The sequence below is a fragment of the Esox lucius genome, chromosome 2 (genome assembly GCF_011004845.1).
Source record: "Esox lucius isolate fEsoLuc1 chromosome 2, fEsoLuc1.pri, whole genome shotgun sequence".
In the NCBI taxonomy this organism is placed as follows: Eukaryota; Metazoa; Chordata; class Actinopteri; order Esociformes; family Esocidae; genus Esox; species Esox lucius.
The window spans coordinates 33,348,810-33,369,588 of NC_047570.1; the positions used below are offsets into that span (position 1 = coordinate 33,348,810).

At 44.6% G+C, this 20,779-nt stretch overlaps 1 protein-coding gene and 1 non-coding gene across 3 annotated transcripts; one reads left to right on the top strand and one right to left on the bottom strand.

Moving 5' to 3' along the window:
* Positions 1–194: 194 nt before the first annotated feature.
* Positions 195–310, bottom strand: LOC114829541. Its single transcript, XR_003777455.1, has one exon. It is a non-coding gene; the product is annotated as a U5 spliceosomal RNA (small nuclear RNA).
* A 298-nt stretch (positions 311–608) lies between these two features.
* Positions 609–20,570, top strand: LOC105025302 (cryptochrome-2). 2 transcript variants are annotated; one of them, XM_010895897.5, is made up of 12 exons: positions 609–1,989; positions 2,754–2,862; positions 4,514–4,656; positions 9,814–9,998; positions 10,132–10,220; positions 10,678–10,818; positions 11,296–11,607; positions 13,680–13,831; positions 14,312–14,514; positions 16,920–17,006; positions 18,470–18,651; positions 19,672–20,570. In XM_010895897.5, exons 1-11 carry the CDS (start codon positions 1,832–1,834, stop codon positions 18,646–18,648), a joined length of 1,758 nt encoding a protein of 585 aa, XP_010894199.2. In that variant the 5' UTR covers positions 609–1,831; the 3' UTR covers positions 18,649–18,651; positions 19,672–20,570. The 2 variants fall into 2 exon arrangements, with proteins under 2 accessions (XP_010894199.2, XP_034153299.1); XM_034297408.1 differs by lacking the exon at positions 4,514–4,656 and having other exon boundaries at positions 1,878–1,989.
* Positions 20,571–20,779: the final 209 nt, after the last annotated feature.

A 20,779-nucleotide genomic window follows, 5' to 3' on the forward strand; every position in this document is an offset into this window, starting at 1 on the left:
TTTACACATGTCCAGCCTTTTTTCCACAAACACTGCGAATTAAAAAACGTAACTTTGCGCATTTGATGTTATATGATATAATATAGGTTCATATAAAAAATAAATCTATTTAGCAGACGTCACTACTGCGCAACGTGATTTGTAAGCCTTGGTAACCCATCACTTGACCGTTTTATCTTTGGACAATGGTTGGAAGCCCCGCCGTAAGGCAGGGCATCAAAAAATTAGTTGATACTCATAATGTTCCTCTCCACGGAAATCTTTAGTAAAAGGCGAAAGATTTATGCGATCTGAAGAGAAACCAGAGTGTACTGACGTTTGCAGAGGGAAGTCAGGGGGGCATTCACAGACATGACATTCCCTTTTGCGGTGACACTAATTTGGGCTTCCAGAAACATGTAGCCAATCGTCTAGTTGAAGGTGGACAGTCCTACTCATCCATTGCAGAATATTATGATGGTATAAATATGGTCTTTTTAATATATCCAGCGAACTACATTTCATGCGTGGTGCATGGTGGGTAATTTGTTACGCGTTTATTCATTTGCGAATCTTGTCAACAGGTGGCACTCTTGTGTCCATGTCGCCGTGCGTTTGAGTGTCAGCTTCTGAAATAAGTAAAAGGAAGCAACGTTTTTTTTTGTTAGTTTGCTCTCATGGTCCAAGTGCGTTATTGTGGGTCACAAAAGGCACTTTATAAACTAGCAGTTCTGACATGACGTCCGAAGCTTCGAACTCCATTACTCATGTGGTATCGTTACTTTGAAATTAGCCTCTGCATAGTGTGTAATGGTTCCTAACATTATTTAGTTCGTATACATCCGATTGAATTTCGCAATACAATAGATTAACAGTAATCTAGTAGATTAACCTGTCCGTATTTGAAAATACGTAGACATAGTTCCAAAACAAATGTAATCACCATTAATAAAAGTTATTCTGCACTCAGAGTGCAATCTTTTTTGTAAGGTCGATATTTGCAAAAGTGAAATGAGATTGAGTTTGCCTCCTAGCTCCTCAAAATAGACACCATTACTTATTTTCTGTGTGGAGCACCAGGTGCCAGCTACACTTATTTTTCATATATTTTAGTATTATTTTAAATTTCTTTTTTGAAAATGTTTGTATGAAGTGAAAATTCAAATTGATAAATTCCATCAAATTAACCCTTCTTAATTTACAAGCATTGCAAATAACGTACCACAGGTTTAGGCCAAACATCTCATAAATTGTTACTGCTGTAATTGCAAGACCTCTCGGGGGTTGGTATATTTCCAGTATACCCTGTCTAAGCGCTGATCAATGAGCCCAGAACAGGTCTTAGCCTTGGAATATTGGCTCTACAACACACCTCCTACTGCGTTGTTGCTTATGTAAAGCTCGTTGAGACCAGACCCTCCCACTAGTCTGATGATAAAACCGTTTTTATATCTATATCCTTTTTATAAAGTATACTATACAAAAACGCAAGAAAGTAAGCCTTACATAAACCGTGACTTCAACAGATATCATGTAACCCCAACATGACTCTTATGTAGCTCTAGGTTTTGCATTGAAAACAATAACACGCCAGGCAAACGTGACGGGGTGGAGACACGAGCCTACGGGTGGAGACTACACGTGCTAAATAACCAATCAACGGAGTAGAAGACTGCCGTTTCGCAACCAATGAGTGACCAAAAGCTAAGGAGCGGATAATGTCCAGTGTTGTTGAATGTGCTAACACACCTCGATTGAACTAAGTACAGTGGTTGAGAAGAGTTTTGCCACAAATATGGGAATATTAGTGCTATAAGTAAAAAAAAAAAAAACGTGGGAATTTATTCTAATCATGGTGGTGAATTCTATCCATTGGTTTCGCAAAGGTTTGAGACTACATGACAATCCAGCGTTGCAGGAAGCATTGGACGGTGCTGACACCGTGCGTTGTGTTTATATTTTGGACCCGTTGTTTGCTGGTTCTGCTAATGTTGGAATCAATCGATGGAGGTAATTTACAAAATAAAAATAACCACTATCTTTAAATCAGACATTAAGACCTGATTGTTACACTGTTATCTGCTAGACTAGAATCGGCAGGACATGCTTATAAGGCTTTTAAGGTAGACAATACATAATAACCACATAAGTATCTAATCAATACAATAATAAAGAGCTAACCTGTAATACGACATAATTCATAGTTATTGTAAGCTCTTCGGTAGGTAGCTATTTGAGGTAGCTATTTCCATCTAAATGTGAACATGTGAATTTATGCTACAATGCAATGTGAAACAATTGCCTTTTTGTAGTAGCTACTATAGTTGAATTAGTCTACGCAAGCATTGACTTGGTAAATAAGAGCACATGAATATCTGGTTTTCCGTGTGTAAGATCATATAAATCTAGTAAACCTTTTATTTTTTTTATTTGACAAATATAGCCTACTGTAGTACTGTAAAACGTCAATATGAAAAGTTCTAGTAGTTGGATTAAAAGGGCCAACGCCCCGCATTTCTCTTGCACGTGATATCGTGGTTAACTTTATTACTTTAAAATATTCTGCTTATTATTAACTAGAATAGCAAGACAATAACGTTATATTATAGCAGGGCAGCCGCACGTGTTTTCTGGCTAAATTGAACCGCTTTATCCTAATCTAAGTTCGGCTCTGTCATGTTGGGTAATTTTAATCACTGTACAGAATGACAATACAGAAAACGTTGGTATAAGTAAACCACACAGCTGCTAAAACGTCTATCCATCTCGTGCAGATTTCTACTGGAAGCGTTAGAGGACCTTGATTCAAGCCTTCGGAAACTTAACTTGAGGCTGTTCGTAGTACGAGGCCAGCCCACTGATGTCTTTCCACGACTTTTTAAGGTGAGAAATTGTAAAATGAAGAAAATGAACAAATATACTAGTACAAATTGGGAATATGTAGATGAGATGAAAACATACATACACATACTCAAACTGCCCCTTCACACACTGTCACATTCACAGCTGTTGAGCTGTAGCCTCATATTCACTGCTGTGACTTCACTGTTTAAATTATTTAGATAGCTGAGGCCCAGATACTGTCTTGTGAATAAAGACGACAAGCAGGGTTCTAAGTCTTGCTGACATTCCCTGTGTATCCTGTGCTGTTTTCTCATCCACACTATGCACAAAGTCAAGGCCATGCGTCTTAATGAGGCGTGCAGCCATGTCAGTTCTGTGTTTGCTTCTCCTTTGTGTGAGCTAATGGGTAACCTGCGGACAGACAACACAGAAAGGAGAGAGGTAATTGCTGAATAGTTTTGTTGAGGGCTGATGTTGACGATGCTCCTCAGAGACCAGGTGGGTACCCTGTGTTTCCCTTAAAAGGGTATATGCATAAAATATTCAGATATGGTAATCAACCTGTTTGAAAGGGCATGTTTTATGCAAGACCTGTAATTTAGTGCTTTGGACATGTACAGAACACTCACACAAGCGTACAGCCCCAAGTCCAGACGCACACATTCATGTGCATCTGCATGACACTCAGAAAGCACACATCCTATAGATAGCCCATGTGTTGCCTCTTATCTCTTTATCCCTCTCAAAGAAATCAAATGGTTTGTTTTTGTTGCCCCTCAGTCTAATGGTCCCGTTGGTTAAGGTCAGACAACCCTCCTTTTGTGATGCAGACTACAACCCTCACGGGAGAGGATCTTGGATCATGTTTAATTTGACCCAGTATCGATTCACTGTCCATAGTAGGTCTCTTTCTGTTTCAGGAAAACACCCTCATCTGTCTTACTCAGGTAAAAAAAAGGGGTTTATATTGTCAGTTGTGACACAGGGAAGGTTTTCCTTCTATGTGACATAGCACATTTTTAGCATATTTTTCTGAAACGCAGGAAAGTGAATGTGTTCTCGTTACGGCCAGCAGAAAGCCTAGCTGCCAGAACATTGGGCCTGTAGTGGAAATGTTGCTGGTATGAATCCCGAAGCCGATTAGCGTAGTAGACAGTTGTTGTGCCTCTCACCACAGGCCTTAACTGTACCTGTATATAAGGACACAGGCCATGCTGTTTTACTACCGCTGTTGTGAAACCGTGGGGCGGCGGGGGAGCTTGATGTGGGATGCAATGGGACATTTGTTTTGATGAGTGGGTCTGTCGAGGGGTCTTGGTTTCTTTGCTGGGTGGCTTCGTCAGCACTGCATCATTTATCCAGATAGTGAAACACTTGTACTTTGTATTTCTAGAAAGGTGTAAATTGCACGCAAATAGTTTTTAGTCCAAACCTGCTGATTTCTGCCTTTACCCGGTTTCTTCTTGAACTAACTGAAATTAGAAGACAGCCTATGGGGGAATGAGAGAAACCGAGAAGGAATAAAAAAAAAAAAGATGCTTGAACATCACTTTCTAAATCCTGAACATTTGCCTTTAATCTCTCTCGTGACCTGTTGACCAATCCCTCAGTTGTTTGGGACTTCGGATCAATGTAGTGGACCAGTGGCCACCCCTGAATTCATTAGTATGGCTCTAACTAATTCTCTTAGGAGTGGAACGTGACCCGGGTGACCTTCGAGTATGACCCAGAGCCCTACGGAAAGAAACGTGACGCCGCAATCCTGAAGATGGCACAGGACTTTGGTGTGGAGACATGGGTCAGGAACTCCCACACGCTCTACGAACCTGCCAGGTCAGAGTTCAGTTGAGCCATTGCACAGATTTTGGATCAGTTTGTCATATCCCAATCTTAACTGTAACTATTTGGGGGGGGGGGGGGGGTGTTCAGGATAAGTGTCTAGGAGCAGCTTCGTCCTTTTGCAATTTCTGGGGCACTGTACTCAGTGATGTAAATCAGATCTTTCAGAATTTGTTTTCGGATCAATAGTGAGTACAGATTTGTGACTACGGATCAATATTCATCATTGGTCTGGCACTTTCAAATGCAGCATCGCTTTAATGAATATTGGTTTAACGTTAGCATTTATCCAAGCTAAAACAAAGACACATATAATCATTATAATTTGTTTTTACAGTTTAGGTAATTACCGGACACTGTTAGCTAAAGTGACTTAAGCCAACGAGTTGGTGCGTTTATCCTAAGATTGCTGAGATTAACACACCGCCAAATTGTAGTAAATAAACCTCACACTTCACATCCTCCTTGGCTTTTCTCCTGTGTAATGTTACTCATTAAATGTCATATGTGTATATACTGGCATGCACCTAAACCCAGCTGGTGGCAGCAACATGACCTGGGCCATGGGTTCTTTTAAGCATCAACGCCTCTGGTTGAAAAGTGATGTTCTGCAAATGTTGTATTATTATTATTATTACAAATAGTTGTTTCATTATAGTAAAACATATAGGAGAACACAACGGGAGAAGTGCAGCCTCTCATGTTGACTAGAATGAAGACCCCCTAATCAGATGACGTTTCGTTTTCAGTCCTTCTGTCAACACAGAGCACACATGCACTGTCCGTCATGCAGAGCCTGCTCGTTTACTTCCGGGGTTTTGCTGCCCCCTTCTGGTTATGAGACAACTACGTTGTCACACTACACAACATGTGCTGAGGTGAGCCACACTCCACATGCTGCGTAGTCAGCCACATTGGAGAGCATGTGCCTGCCTGGCCAGACGAGGAAGCTCACCCTGCCCTAAGCTTATCCTCCAGGGCGGGAACACTATGCTTCACTCTATCTATCTATAGCCTTCAGTCTTTCACGGTTTCTCTTATCTTTCTTATGACCTTTCACAAAAACCTCTTAATCAAAAACAAGTACCAGAACTTCTAAAAGAGATCTTCCACTCTCAGGATTTCTCTGTACTGGTTTTTCAAGTTACCCCCCTCCTTTCCAGGGGTGACTGGTCATTAGGGGCAGGTGGGGCACAGCCCCACGCAATGTACATTGTACGTGTGAATATAATAATACACATGCTCAGAATGTTAGTGTGATCAATGTAGATCACACAAATTTGATGCAAAGTGGGGCTGACCTGATTGGCTGTCTGTCTGTCTGGCACCACCATTAGTTGGCAAGAAGAGCGAGGAGGGAAGATTGTCTTAGCTAGCTTGTTAGCTTCACAAACGGCAGATAACTTGAGAAAATGAATAAAGTGGATTTCATACTCTAGCACCAGTTTGAAGCCTTTAATTTGGCGTAGAAACTTGAAGTAAGCCACGGGATATTTTCATCAATCAAACTGCTAGTAAAAGTAACCGCGGGTTTAACGTGGAGTGGTTTTTGAAGAAAAAGTGGCTAACGGTGAGCATACAAAAGCAGGCACTCTTCTGTTTTCCATGTCTGCTATTTGGTGGAGATGGTACTTGGTCGAAGACAGGTTCCAAAGATTTGAAACATCTTTCTGAGAGGATTGCAAAACATGAGAGCAGCAGGAGTCATCTGGACAATACTGTGAAATAGGGCTTACTTGGAAGGGTAAATGTCACAGCCCAAGTTGACAGTGCATACAGGCGCTCCATTGAGCAGCATAACAAACAGGTGGAGGAAAACCGTTACGTTCTCAGTCGACTCATAACGTATTAAACTCTGTGGAAAATGTGAAACTGCACAATCCTGGAATATTCAGATGCATTTTCGAGACTGTGTGAGGGCGATTCGAGACTTCAGAGGCACTATGACGCTCAGCCCATCTTCAAAGGGACATCTAGCACTGTACAAAACGAACTGTTAGACTGTATGTATGAAGTGTACCGGGAGGAGATAGCCAAGCAAGTGGACGAGACATCATTTGTTGCCATACAGGCAGATGAGACAACTGATGTCTCCTGTAAATCACAAACGGTGGTTGTGTTGCGATACTTGTTGCCTGACAATACAGCGACAGAGAGGTTTTTGGAGTTTGTAGAAGTCAAAGATAAAACTGGACTAGGCCTCTCTAATAGCATCAAGGGTGTGCTGGAACCACTGAAGCTGGGAGAAAAGCTGATCGCTCAGACTTATGATGGTGCAGCTGTAATGAGTGGAAACGTCAGAGTGGTACAGACGCTAATGAAAGAGACATACCCACATGCCCAGTTTGTTCACTGCTACGCTCACCAGCTGAACCTGACCTTGCAGCAACTTTGTTCAGCAAGGATGAGCATCCTGAATGTGTTTTTTGCAGATTTAACTGCTTTTGCCACATTTTTCTCTGGTGCTCCAAAACGTGTTGCGGCACTTGCTGAGGCAACACAGAGACACATTCCAAGGCCACCCGCTGTACGATAGAACTTTAAAAGTTGAACTGTCAATGCAGTTTGGGAAAACCGCGCTGCGCTGCTCCTGTGTATGGAGGACATACGCACACAACCAGGATGGGATGAGGCCACCATAAGTGAGGCATACGGCCTGTCAAAAAAACTCTGGGACCGAGCCTTTCAGCAGCTGCTGGATTTTTTTTCTTTCTTATTCCAGAAGTTGATGTTTTATACAACAATCTGCAAAGACCAGATGCATCTGGTATTAGCAGTGCGCTCACCTGTTTCAAGGAGAATATCCAGAATATGCTGAAGCAAACGGATGAATGGGCTGCCACCGTTCACGATGGAACAGACGAGCCAGGCTGACGAGTAACCTACACAGCGCCGGTGATGAAGGAGGCATGCGACACAGTCATCTCCCAGGTGGAACAGATGTTTTCACAAAGTGACCACATGATCGCTGCCAAGCTGGTTGACAGCTCGCACTTCCCACAATGTGTCCTGTCATTCCCTACATCTAAGCTTGACTGTGTGGTGAAACTATGGAAACGAGGAAAAGTTTAAGTCTGAGCTGATCACTCTGTACCGCCACACTGAGCTTCATACTGTTAAGACGGCCCGTCTCTGTTAAGATCCATCCATGAGAACAACCTAGAGGAGGCTTTTGCTGAGACCGTCACTCTGAAAATTATCATAACACCTATGACGACATCTGAGTCAGAGAGGAACTTTTCCACCTGAGGAGGGTAAAAACCTTCACTTGCAATACCATGGGACAGCCACAACTCAACGCATTGGCCATGTTGTCCATTGAAAGCCAGCTGATTCAGTAGCTACATGACTTCATTCTCGAAGTAATTGAAAAGTTTGCCCAGAGGAAGAACCGCCGTGCCACCTTTCTCTTCAAGTGAGCCCTCAGCCTTGGCGAGTGAAAGCATATTTTATCATCCTGCCTTTGCGGTGCTGGTCCGTGCATTGGTCATATGTTTGTGCTGGATCGATTGATATAGATGGTGGCGAGTGTCAGTGTGTCCATGCTTATCTATTAAGGTTGTGGTCATAGAAGAATCTATATCCCTAAAAAGTTGTCTTTCCGCTTTGTTGTGGTCTTCAGTGGTGTTGAGCTCATTGCTGTTCGCATATGGTCCTGTAGGCACATTGGTTCTGAGCTTGGTTGCATTCCTAATTTAGGTTTGTAAATGTGACAGTGGTAATTTTACGTGTGTGTGTGTGTGTGTGTGTGTGTGTGTGTGTGTGTTAGAGAAGGAGAGCAATTGCGCAAGAAGGTCTCTTTTAAATAAACACATCAGTAGCAAGAGGGAGTTTTGTAGCTTTACTGGTATGTATCCTATATTATGAAATGGTTTGTGCCCCACCGATTTTTTACATATAAAAATGCAGTTGCTGCTTTCACTCTTTTCCATTCCCTGCATTTGAGTCATTCGCTCATATTTCTGTTGTCAGAAGGGTAGAGCGCGCCCGGACCGCTGTGTTGTCGAGGCTGTTGTGTACGGGCTGATTCGGCACAACGTGGCCCATCCATCCCTCCTGTGTGTCACACAGTCTGCTACCATAACTGGTTCATAGGAACAGGCTCGGCGCACTGACTCATTTCACATGACAACCGGCAGTCATTTTTTTTCAAGACGCTAATTATTATTTTTGTCTCAGAATAACGTCGCTCATTCATCACGTCTCGTGCGGAAAGCCTGCTGGCCAATCGAAAATACTTCCCAAAGCCCGATGATGGATTGCCGGGGATTACGTTGCCTCTAAGCGTTTTTATGACCCGGGCGCAGCTATTAACAATCTGCATGTCCTGAATTGTGTTGACTGTAAAATGGCAGTCCACTGCTGCAGTGCCTTTGAGACAATTAGAAAAATCTGTGACCTTCGCAAATGGATTGTTTGTGATGATTCTGAGGCTCCGCAGCGTCTGTTGCCCTGCAGTAAACAACACGTTGGTTAAAGAATGTCCTCACGTGCGTGTGGGCCGCTTTATTCCCTCCATGCAAAATCCTGTTGTTTTAAAATCTTTCCCTTCTTCAAAATATTGGTTCAAATTAACCATAAGGACCGAACTGGCTCTAATTCAGTGAAAATATTGTACTTCACAGGAGAGAATATGGACATAATGTCTGTTTCTCATTGAGTTTTATTATAACCACTTGTGGACCCTGACAGGATTAATAATGAGTCTGTGTCTGGCTTGGATGCTAAAAGTAAGCAACTAACCTGGATCTGGTAAAGAAAGGAACAGATTGTGGTGTATCCACATTCTGTAAGCAGGATGTGGCCTTTTCAAAAGTGGCAAAGATATATCCCCAAATCCAGTAGATCCACTGATCCAAGTTCTTTGTTGCAAAACAAAAGTAATATCAGCAGTAGAGCGCAAGGAAAAAGTGATGTAAATACTCACCCATTTGCTTTTTACTGGATTTATCTGTCACAGAATATCAAATGAACAGTATCATTATTAGTAGAAAATGTGTACTAGCTGAATTCCTCTAGGGTCTAGTTGTAAGAATGTGGCAGAAGGAAATGTAGTCCCATTATGTTTTTGTCCATTTTCTTCCATTGTTTTCATAGCTAATAATGACGAATGGGTTAGTGAATGCCCTGTGTATATTTTCTTTGTTAAAGGATCGTTGAGTTGAACAACAATACACCCCCACTGACTTTCAAGCGCTTCCAGGCCATCATCCAGCGGCTGGAGCTGCCGAAGAAACCCATCCTCCCCGTCACCCGGCGACAGACAGACTGCTGTAAGACAGATGTCACGGCCAATCACGACAAGCGTTACGGAGTGCCCTCCCTCGAGGAACTAGGTGAACCACGTTGTGTTTGTGCTTTTATGTTTGTCGGCACCGTGCTTGTGTTCGCTCGTTTCGTCACGATCTGTTAGTGACGAACTGGATTGTCTCTTGGAAGGGTGGAATTTAAACAAATTCATTTGGACAGGTTTCAAGACTCATGGCTTGAGTCCTGCCGTGTGGAGAGGTGGAGAGAGTGAGGCACTGAAGAGACTGAACAGTCACATGGACAGGAAGGTGAGTCATGTGGGCGTGTCCACAGCTAGCTGCTATGGTGACTGACCAAGAATACTGAAGATAAAAGTTGGTGCCTGTGCCTGTTATTCCCCTACTGATGACTAACAGAATATTTTACAAACCTGCATGGTGTGATGATTCGGTTTATTTGCGTCTTCAAGTCACCTGTGGGCTTAACTGGCTCTGATCAATACCCATGTGGATGTAACACAACCTCCAAAACATTGGTGAAAAACACGATTCATCACTCTGGAGGAGCTTGTGGTAAAAGGTTTCAGCTCATCTGCATTGTCCAACTGACAGATTTGTTGACATCTGAACCCTACCCATAAAACAACAACACGTGCTTGTCATGCATCAATCAACTCCACCGGAGTGTAACTCACTATACTGTACTGCCAATAGTACTTCTCTTCCTGGTGACTACATTACCCATGATCCATGGCTCTTTCCCTAGGGCTGGATGGCAAACTTTGAGCATCCGAAGATCAGTGCGGCTTCCCTCATGTCCAGCCCCACAGGCCTGAGTCCTTACCTAAGTTTCGGTTGCCTGTCCTGCAGAACACTCTACTACAGACTCCGAGATCTATACATGACGGTGAGCTGCTGCTGTCCGCTGTTGTTTCTAAATATCTGCTTTTCCTGACTGGTCAGTTCCATTTATATTTACTTTGAAATCTAATGTTGTCGCTTCTTTTCCTCCACTCCACTCCATCCCCTGACCCTCCGCCCAAACAACCCCACCACTGTCATCCTCCACCCCATCCCCTGACCCTCCGCCCAAACAACCCCACCTCCATTCTCCTCCATCCCATCGCCTGACCCTCCACCCAAACAACCCCACCTCCATTCTCCTCCATCCCTTCGCCTGACCCTCCACCCAAACAACCCCACCTCCATGCTCCTCCACCCCATCCCCTGACCCTCCACCCAAACAACCCCACCTCCATGCTCCTCCACCCCATCCCCTGACCCTCCACCCAAACAACCCCACCTCCATGCTCCTCCACCCAATCACCTGACCCTCTGCCCAAACAACCCCATCTCCGTACTCCTTCATCCGACTCTCACTTAGGCACGCAGGCGCTGCAGTCCACCGCTCTCGCTGTTCGCCCAGCTGCTATGGCGGGAGTTCTTCTACACGGCTGCAACCGACAACCCCACGTTTGACCGGATGGAGGGAAACCCCATCTGTGTGCAGATCCCCTGGGACCACAACCCCGACGCGCTGGCCAAGTGGGCCAAAGGACAAACGGGCTTCCCTTGGATTGACGCCATCATGACCCAGCTGAGGCAGGAGGGCTGGATCCACCACCTGGCCCGGCACGCCGTGGCCTGCTTCCTCACCCGGGGGGACCTGTGGATCAGCTGGGAAAGCGGCATGCAGGTATGACGGAGCCTCTGTCTGTTCAGTGTACCCCCATATCATCCTTCATCAGGGGGACGATGAGTCAGAGTATATCCGTGGGTGACAGATTTACATACTGTGTGCCAGTAGTCCAGTAGGCTGTTTAGGTTCTTTTCTACACCGAGAAAGCATCCAGCATTGTGAGTTCATATAAGGCAACCAGTAAATATAAATGTCATTTATCAGGCGCTATTCAATGGATTTCACACGACTGGGAATAAACATATGTCTGTTGGTCATAGATATCTTTTATCCAGAGCTTACCAAACATGCTCAATTGGTGACATGTTTGGTGAGTATGCAGGCCATGTCCAGCTTCTAGGAATTGTCTACAGGTCCTTGTAACACGTGGCCTTGCATCATCTTGCTGAAACATGACATGAAGCTCAAAGTGGAGGTCCAAGGCTGGCGTGGTTACACCTGGTCTGGGGTTGTGAGTTTTCATGTACTGACAAATTCTCTATAATGAGGTTGGAGGCAGCTTATGGTATAGAAAATAACTTCAAATTCTCTGACACCGGCTTGGGTGGACGTTCCTCCACTCAGCATGCCGACTGCAAGCTCCCTTACATTTCTGGACATCTGTGCCATTGTGTTGTGGGAGAAAACTGCTAATTTCACATCTGCCTTTTATTGCCTGCTGCACATGGTGCACCTTTGTACTGTAATGAGAATGCTGTTCATTCAGCTTCTTGATATACTATACTTGTCAGGTTGATGGATTAACTTGTCAAAAGAAAAATGGTCACTAACAGGGATAAATGCATATTTGTGCACAAGATGTGTGAAATAAAGCTTTTTTGTGCATATGGAATACTACTTTTACTACACCTCATGAAACATGGGATTGCGCTCTTTACATGTTGTGCATGTTATTGTGGTTTGAGTGCAGTAATATTATCAACATGGGAGAAGGTCTCCAGAGATGGTTTATGGAAGGGAGGGGATGAGGTTGTCAGGCGATCAGGCGTCACTAGTTCCAGGGTTTAATCTGGACAGATGGGAGAAAGAGGACGTCTAATCTTTCATCCATCTTCACGTCTGCATGTGATCCTAGTCTCTGAGCTGGTAGTGAGTCACTCAGCAACAGGGGTAGGGGTGCGAGCCTGCTGGGAAGAGGAGAGCAAGAGGGGAATGGAAGGGGGAGGTTAACTTGTCTTTTTACTTTATCTCCTATCTAGTGCCTGAATCCACTAATTAGCCTCTCAAGGCGATCTTAATTAGCTGTGCATTAGAGCCGGAACAAAGACTAGCTCACCCGAAGGCTCTCCCTGAGCCTGGTTCAGGCATCCCTCCTGGAGGATGGTTCAGTCATGTCTCCATTAAGGGTCGGCTGTCTCTCCAGCTGGTCATTACCGGCAGAAGTAATTCCCCCAAAAACCCTGATCAGTGGTTCCTTTGTGTTCATCTGAGAGCGGCTCAATGCCACTGGCAGGCAGCCACTCCCAAACCCATTCAGCCCAAACACAATGGACCCCTTTACCTCCGGGGTGTGCCTGTTTGATATGGGTAGAGAGTGTCTGGGCATCAGTGGCTCTCACAAAGCTCTGTGCTGCGGCGTAATGTTCTTCTTTTTTCTTATCCTATCCGATTTCAGGGTTCGTAGGGGCCGCGCTCCCCGTGTTCTATAGTGTCACATATATAATGTGTTCAGTGCTGTTCTAAATGGGCCGGGGGTTCCGTCCACTGGTCACGTGACCACCGGCAGGAAGTGCTACGGACTTCAAACGGCCCGTCGATGTGCAGAGGTGCGCTGGGGTGTCGGCGTGGGGTTGTGTTCTTTTGAAGTTCTGACGGAGGCTGTACATCATCATCATCAAGGCGCAAACATTTGGAGAGTGGATCGATGTCTGCCCCTTTGTGAGCCCGGTCCCTAAGCCAGATTTAGAACACGTTCTTGTCTGTGTCCGTCGGCGTTTCGTGTAGGCGAGCGCCGTGATGCTTTAACAGTGTTGTACCGGGGCGTTTTATTTCAGCGGCGTTTGTGGAGTCGTGTGTGTTTTCAGTGCACAGCTGAATGCCGTTCTGGTTCTGTTTCCTGTGCGTTCCAGGTGTTCGAGGAGCTGCTCCTGGATGCGGACTGGAGTGTGAACGCCGGCAGCTGGATGTGGCTGTCCTGCAGCGCCTTCTTCCAGCAGTTCTTCCACTGCTACTGTCCCGTGGGCTTCGGCCGGAGGACAGACCCCGGCGGAGACTACATCAGGTAAACACACCCGCTGAAGTGTCTTTCCCCAGTGGAGAACTCGTATCTTATTGAACACCAGACTGGGGCTGCCAGGGCTTCTGTCGGATTCCAACTTGACATTTTGGCAGATAGATTTTCTTCATAGGTCGACTGAGACTACTTCAGTTGGCCACAGGCACTGATATAATTGCCTCGTGTTGCTGTCCCATTGAGCCAGTATGAGGTGATGTAACACCACAGAGTCCGACAGTTGCCCCTCTGGCAACATCCGGCATTAACATTTGATAAGGTGCGCAAGCTCTAGACCCATCGGAGCTCCTCTGATACAAACCTAATTTTGATTATTGCCGCAGTTTATTTATAATGCTGTCAGTAATATCAGTGCCCCACCGAATGCACGTTGAGAATAAGAAAGCAGCACCTACGACGACGACGACGACGATGGGGATTGGCGTTCGCAGGTGTAACCACAATGAACCGCTCTGCCTGTGTATTCAGGAGGTACGTCCCCAGACTGAGAGGATACCCGGACCGCTACATCCACCAGCCCTGGGCGGCTCCTGAGTCAGTGCAGGAGGCAGCGGGGTGTCTGGTCGGGGTGGACTACCCCAGGCCCATGGTCAACCACGCACAGAGCAGCCGGCTCAACATAGAGAGGATGAAGCAGGTCTACAAGAGTCTGTCCGGCTACAAGGGAATCTGTGAGCGCGCGCGCGCACGCACTCACACGTTGCACAATCGAGATACGATATTAACACACTGCTTTTCATTATAATAGGGTTATCAGTTTTGTGATTTTGATACTGTTGTTTTTTTTCCTTGGTCATTGTTTGTTGCTTTAGATGGACAATAACTAACTAAAACAATTATAATAATGCCTGGAGTTTAGAAGCAGGTACGCTCTAACGGTTCAGACATTGATATGGTGATAGTCAAACATGATATATTGTCAACAACATCTTTCGGATTTGGCATTACCAGGGTCCAACACAGACTTCTTTTTCTCACTGGCTCTTTCGAGCCAGTTGGTCTGAAATCTACTGGCCCGGACTGATTTTCACTGGCCTGAATACAATTGTATTGTACAGAAATGTGGAATGTAAATATCACATCAAAATATTGATTTATATCACACCTACTTTTTAATGAATGGTTATCAAAATATTACAATAAATTTCACTATTACTATCTTTATTATCTTTTCATGAAGAGATGTGCTTATTTGATGTGACGTAACATTTTGATGATAAAATATTTTTGTTAATATTTTTGTAGTATGGCACAATACAGTAGTTGCACTAGTTGGTTGACTGGCTTTTTGTGGCACTGCTAGCAAGCGCTTAGGCAGGCGTAGTTAACCGGACACCTACTGTTGACAAGCCATGTCCCTGGGGTTTCTCAATCCGTGTTCACGCACTATGTCATGGACGTAGTCCTTGAACGCTTTGTCCCCTCTTCACAACATGCTAGGCGTTTGTAGTTAGTTTTTCAGTGTGGCTGAGTGTCTCCTCATTCATTCAGAGCCGGCAGACGTTCATTGGTGCAGCAGCGGCGACTTAAGAGCATGTTTCCGCTAGTTGTTCGTTCCCTTTATTAACGACCCTGTCTTATTGGCTTTGGTCGGGAACGCACGACACGAACGGTAGTACGTGTCCCTTGCTATTGTTGTCTTTGTGCGATGACCCAACGTTAGGTCTTACTGGCCCCAGGCCCGCGGGCCATCGTTACTGTTGAACCCTGAACTCCCGGCTGCTAACACCGTGAGGGTGGAAGGTGGAGCAAGACACAAGGTGACCAGGGCTCCGTCGCTCCCCTCCTCCCTTTAAATGGAACCGGGCCTCCGATCAGCAGCAGCAGCGAGGGAACCCAATTACAGCAGCCAGTAGCTGTCAGATGAGGCTCCTCACTCGGCCTGGCCCTGCCCTTGACTCTGTGCTCCGCGCCAGGCTCTTGCGGACGTTTAATCCGCTGAACGAACATGCATTACTTCCCCGGATAAAGGCCTGTTACCGCATCCCCTTGTAACCCGAAGGACCTGAACTAATGATGTACCTCTATCTGGAAAGGCTACGACGCGCTGCTCCTCTGTGGAGTCTTACATATTGCCTGGATGAGCACCGTCTGCTGATCCGGTTAAAGATTATGTAGCTCGTAAGAAGCCGGCTATCGACCACACTAAGCAGTCTCTGAGGTCGTCACCCTCTGCCCTGCCCGAGAACATGGGAGTCCGCCGCGTGTGTTGAGCGTATGCGTAATATAGCCATGGGTCAGGGCAGCCGCACAAACACACACTGTGTTACACACATGCTGCTTCCTACAACACGATGTAGTGGTTTTGAACAGGTCTTTCAGAGCAAACACCCTGAGCCATTACAGATGTAGCATATTGATTTGAGCATGTTGGCTACAGCAGAGAAAAACTGTCATGTCATTCAAATAAAGGTTTGTGGGATTTGAAAATCTTTTTTTTTTAATCTGAAATAAACAAAAAATATCCTTGATCCATTATCAAAGTCTACATCTGTATTCCCCATCTGAAGGTCTTTTAGGGCCTTCTGTTAACCCACATGACCTAACCTAATCATGTCCCTCTCTCTGTAAGAGGGAAAACCAAGTCTGAGGAGTCTTATAATATACTAATTTAAGGAGTCACTCCAGTTTAGAGGTCATCTTGGATCCTGAATTGTAACCTGGGAAATTACCTGGACATGGAATTGTTTTTTGAAAATTAGAAATACTGATGTGTCAGACCCAAACTGTATCCAAATGATTTAAAAACAATTCATGCTTTATTGTATGCAAACCCGGGAATATTATTGGACCTTTCTGGCCGTGAGTGTTAATGTTTCACATTGCCTGTTCTAATACATGATTTACAGTCTACACTAAAGTCTAGCATCTTTTTTTCTAATCACAGCCCTAATATGAAATGAAAGCTGTTTACTGTGATGTGAACGTGTCATGGCTACTGATTTGGATCAAAACTCAACCACACGGTAGCCAGGCTTTTAGGGCAGGGAGAACACTACCAATCTTTTGGATGTTTTGTGCATTTCCCATTACTGATGTTCATTATATTAACATTGCTTCTCTCTTTCCCTCTCAGGCTTACTTGGTCCTGTCTCCACAATCCAGGAGGAGGTGGAGTCCGTAGGGATGACTGACAGCTCCCGGACACAGGGCAGCGTCAGCGGTAAGTTGCCAGATCATCTGAAGGTCTCGCTGTCCCCACAGGGGAGACGGGAGACGTTTTCCTGTGTGACGAGACGTTTTGTTTTTGGGACTCTGTGCATGGGAAAATATTCCCTCAGAAAAATGTAATTTGCTGTATTGTTGTTTCCTAGTAGCTTAGAGAAGAAGGTGACTACGTTTTTAGTCCTTTTCACTGCGGCGCCATTACTACAGTGAAAACGCCTTGTTTTTAGCAGCGCAATATTTTTGTCTTCTTGTTACAGATTGCAGTGACCGCTTTTGACCGTATAAAACACGTAGTTGGCTGTTTTTAAAACGACTCTTTGTTTGGTTACTTAAACTGGTTTTAGATGAAAGGATAATGGATGGCCTCGAATTGTCACAGAATGAATGACAACTCCCTTGCATTTCATCGTCATAGACCTGATTGTGCATCATCAATAGGAAAATGTCGAAAGCATTATTCCACTAATGACACATTTCAATGCCACATTTCAGTGTTCATATAAATCATGTCAATCACATAGTTGTTTTCAGCGCACATCATGTGCTTAAAAAAATTATTCACTTTGGCTTATTGCCTTTTCTCAGTCAATTTAAAACATGTTATTTTCTGGTTCTCCTGAACCTACCTGAGTGCTCCCAACCTTTTTACGTGAGTACTACTATTGAGGTTGCTCTCTGCTACTGCTGTGTAGTCATTCAACAGATTGCTGTCCTGTGATTGCAGTTAGCTAGTCTTAAAGAGTTGTACTGGTTTAGATACTCTAACGTTACACCTAATGCATAAGACTATTGTTTACAATCATTTTAATGGGGAGATTTGTTATTTTTTATGCCAGGTTTCACTTCAAAAATGGCTTTCAGTCCATGGCTGTCGGTACATTTCCAGGATGGTGTCTGAAGCCTCCTGCTGGTGGCACTGTGTACTGACTCTGCTGCAGACCTGACATTGTGCTGCTGGTTGATGGGCGATATGCTTTACAGTTTCTCTGCTGGTCACAATTGCTTCCATTTCATTCTTATGCTCCCAAGTGGAACAGCTTTAAGATTTATTAATTGTTCCACTCAGACTGTTTTGAATGCACAGTAAAAACAATACAACCGTTGACTTTCACCTAGTTGTCTTGATATGTATTTTTAACGAGAATATGTAACAAATTTGGAATATTGCCTTCTGGCTATCGAAACCTCCTGACAGTAGTAACGATGAGGAATTCACTCCTGTTAGACTTATTCCACATCCAACCCCAACCCTCTGCGCTCTACTTGACACAGTGGTGATGTCACAAGGCTTGCAAGGTGTGCATCTGTGATGGTCACTGTTGCTTTGCCAGTGAGGTCTACAATCTCATTGGGCCACATTACCTGACGGAGAAATGGGTCCGGGTGGACGGGTGAACTGTGTTGCCTGATTGTGTCCGCACAGCAGCCCCTCCCTAACCGGAGTCCCTGTCGTTCCAGAGTCACGCTCGTCCTCCCACTCTGGACGGACTGTGCCAGAAGACTGTGTGACCCCATGCCCCTCGCTGCAGAGAAAGAGGAACCACGATCGGCTGGAGCTAACAGAGTGTGGCACCCAGGCCAAGGTTCACCGCTGCGCTTCAGCCTATATAGAGAGCTCCGACAGCCACCCGCAGTAACTGGTAAACACAATTAGTTTTTTATAATTTAGTAGACCTAATGGAGGCAGTGTATAGGGAGTCCAACCTTTTCACCAATGGGTAAAACAATATTATGAAGTATGGTAATGACCCCCTGGAGAAAACCAGCGGTGCGAACCTCATGTCTCTGTCAAAATCTGTTTTGAAATGTTGTTTTAGTTTTTCGAACTCTAGAATTACCATAATCTGCATTTACCGATGTTTTTATTTCAAATCGGTGTGCATTTAATTTGGGTGAGGTCACGTTGATATATCTGCAAGAAGAATATGGTGGACAGATTGATTATTAAATATATGCCTTAAAGAGTTGTGAGAAACCTGCACCACTGTCTATATAACTGGGCTTAGTATCGGATGCATTAGTTAACAAAGAATCTTTCCATGTTTTCTAGTGTTGCCGATATGAGAGAGCCCTCCCTGACTGATACCGGTCTTGGTAAAATGTGTTTCCTTATACAAGGAGGTTATTTTTATTTCGTCAGCAAAGTGCATTTCCCCAAACAGAGCAGAAGACGATGCCACTAACTCACTCCCGGCTTATCGAAGCAGAACCAAACACCTGCAGGTTTTAAAATTACATCAAGCCCGAGACCAAGGAGGCCCACAGGGATTTGGGGTGTTTGGTCAGACAGGCAGAACTTTGAGTTGCCGTCTGAAGCCATGAAATTCTTACATTCATAGGTGGTGCTAGTGGTCGCCAGGCAACAGCCTGGTTGATTTACAAGGACCCAAATGTGACGATGTAATCTTGACCTGACCGATTGACTCTTTGAAGGGGAATCATGTTTATCTAGTTTAAAGTTCTGATTCTGGGCTGGTAGAGACCATTGAGTTACCAGATACTGCAAATTGAAAAGTAGCTAAACCTGTTTTGTATTCACTGACATATTGGCGTTTTCTCTTTTCCAGACTGTTGAGCCTTGCGCCTCATCCAACTGGACTAATCCTTATTGGAGTCCTCAACAAAGCTGTATGTCATTATTTTCTTTGCTCCGTCTACAGGTCCATCAACTGTCCGTAGAAGACATGGAGGCCTGTGAAATTAAACAACAACCAATACAGGAAAATGAACTGCAGTTCAGCCGGATCTGCAGAAATGGCAAAACAAAATTGTCTAGAACTTGTTGCCCTGTGTATAGGACACAAACCCGGAATCAAGACTTCCCCGCTATGCTCCACATCAAGCTCAGTACACGCCAAGACATCCTGCCGTATTTAGTCAGTTACCGTTTTATTTTAGTAGGACTGTGATTTGTTCACTCTGTATTTGTCTGTGTCTCTGGTTGCAATGTTTCTGGAAAAGCTGGGAGTTTTGAGAAAGTTACTGTAATTTTGCCACTACTGTGTGGTTTTCATTTTATGTGGTTTAGGACTAGGGTAAAAATCCCTCTGCAGTTGATTATCGTAGTTACACAACATATGAAGGGACTGCTAATGGTAACATAATTTTGAGTGCCTCAGTTTAAATCTTGTTTTTTTTCTTCACCTTGTTTGTGTGAATAACTCCCATTTACCTACTGTGTAGTGTGATTTTTGTTTAAGCGCTGGGCTACACTGTTGGAATTGGACAGTCGTCCAAAGATGTAAAATGTAATTGGTACTGCAGACTGAGGTATTCACAAGGCATTGTGCTGCCTAAAGCTCACCACAGAGTTATGGCCGTTCCCTTCAAATCAATCAATCAGATGTATTTATAAAGCCCTTTTTACATCAGCAGTTGTCACAAAGTGCTTTTACAAAACACCCAGCCTTAAGTCCCAAGGAGCAAACAACAGTATTTTTGAATTTCAGGGGCTAGGAAAAACCCCCTAAGAAGGCTGAAATTTAGGAAGAAACCTAGAGAGGACCCAGGCTCAGAGGGGTGACCAGTCCTCTTCTGGCTGTGCCGGGTGAGTCCAGAGTCGATTTAAACTTAGTCCAGGTCGGAAGCATGACCAGATGGACAGGGACAACACGGGGAGGGGGAGGTGTCAGCACAGTGGCAGCTGAAATCGTCAGGTATCGTCATGATCTGCAACCCAACCAGGGAGGACTTTGGACAGGGACAGCAACGGGTCTTTTCAAGCCAGGTACTCCTCAGGTGTGGGCCAGGACCTCATGTCCTCCTAGT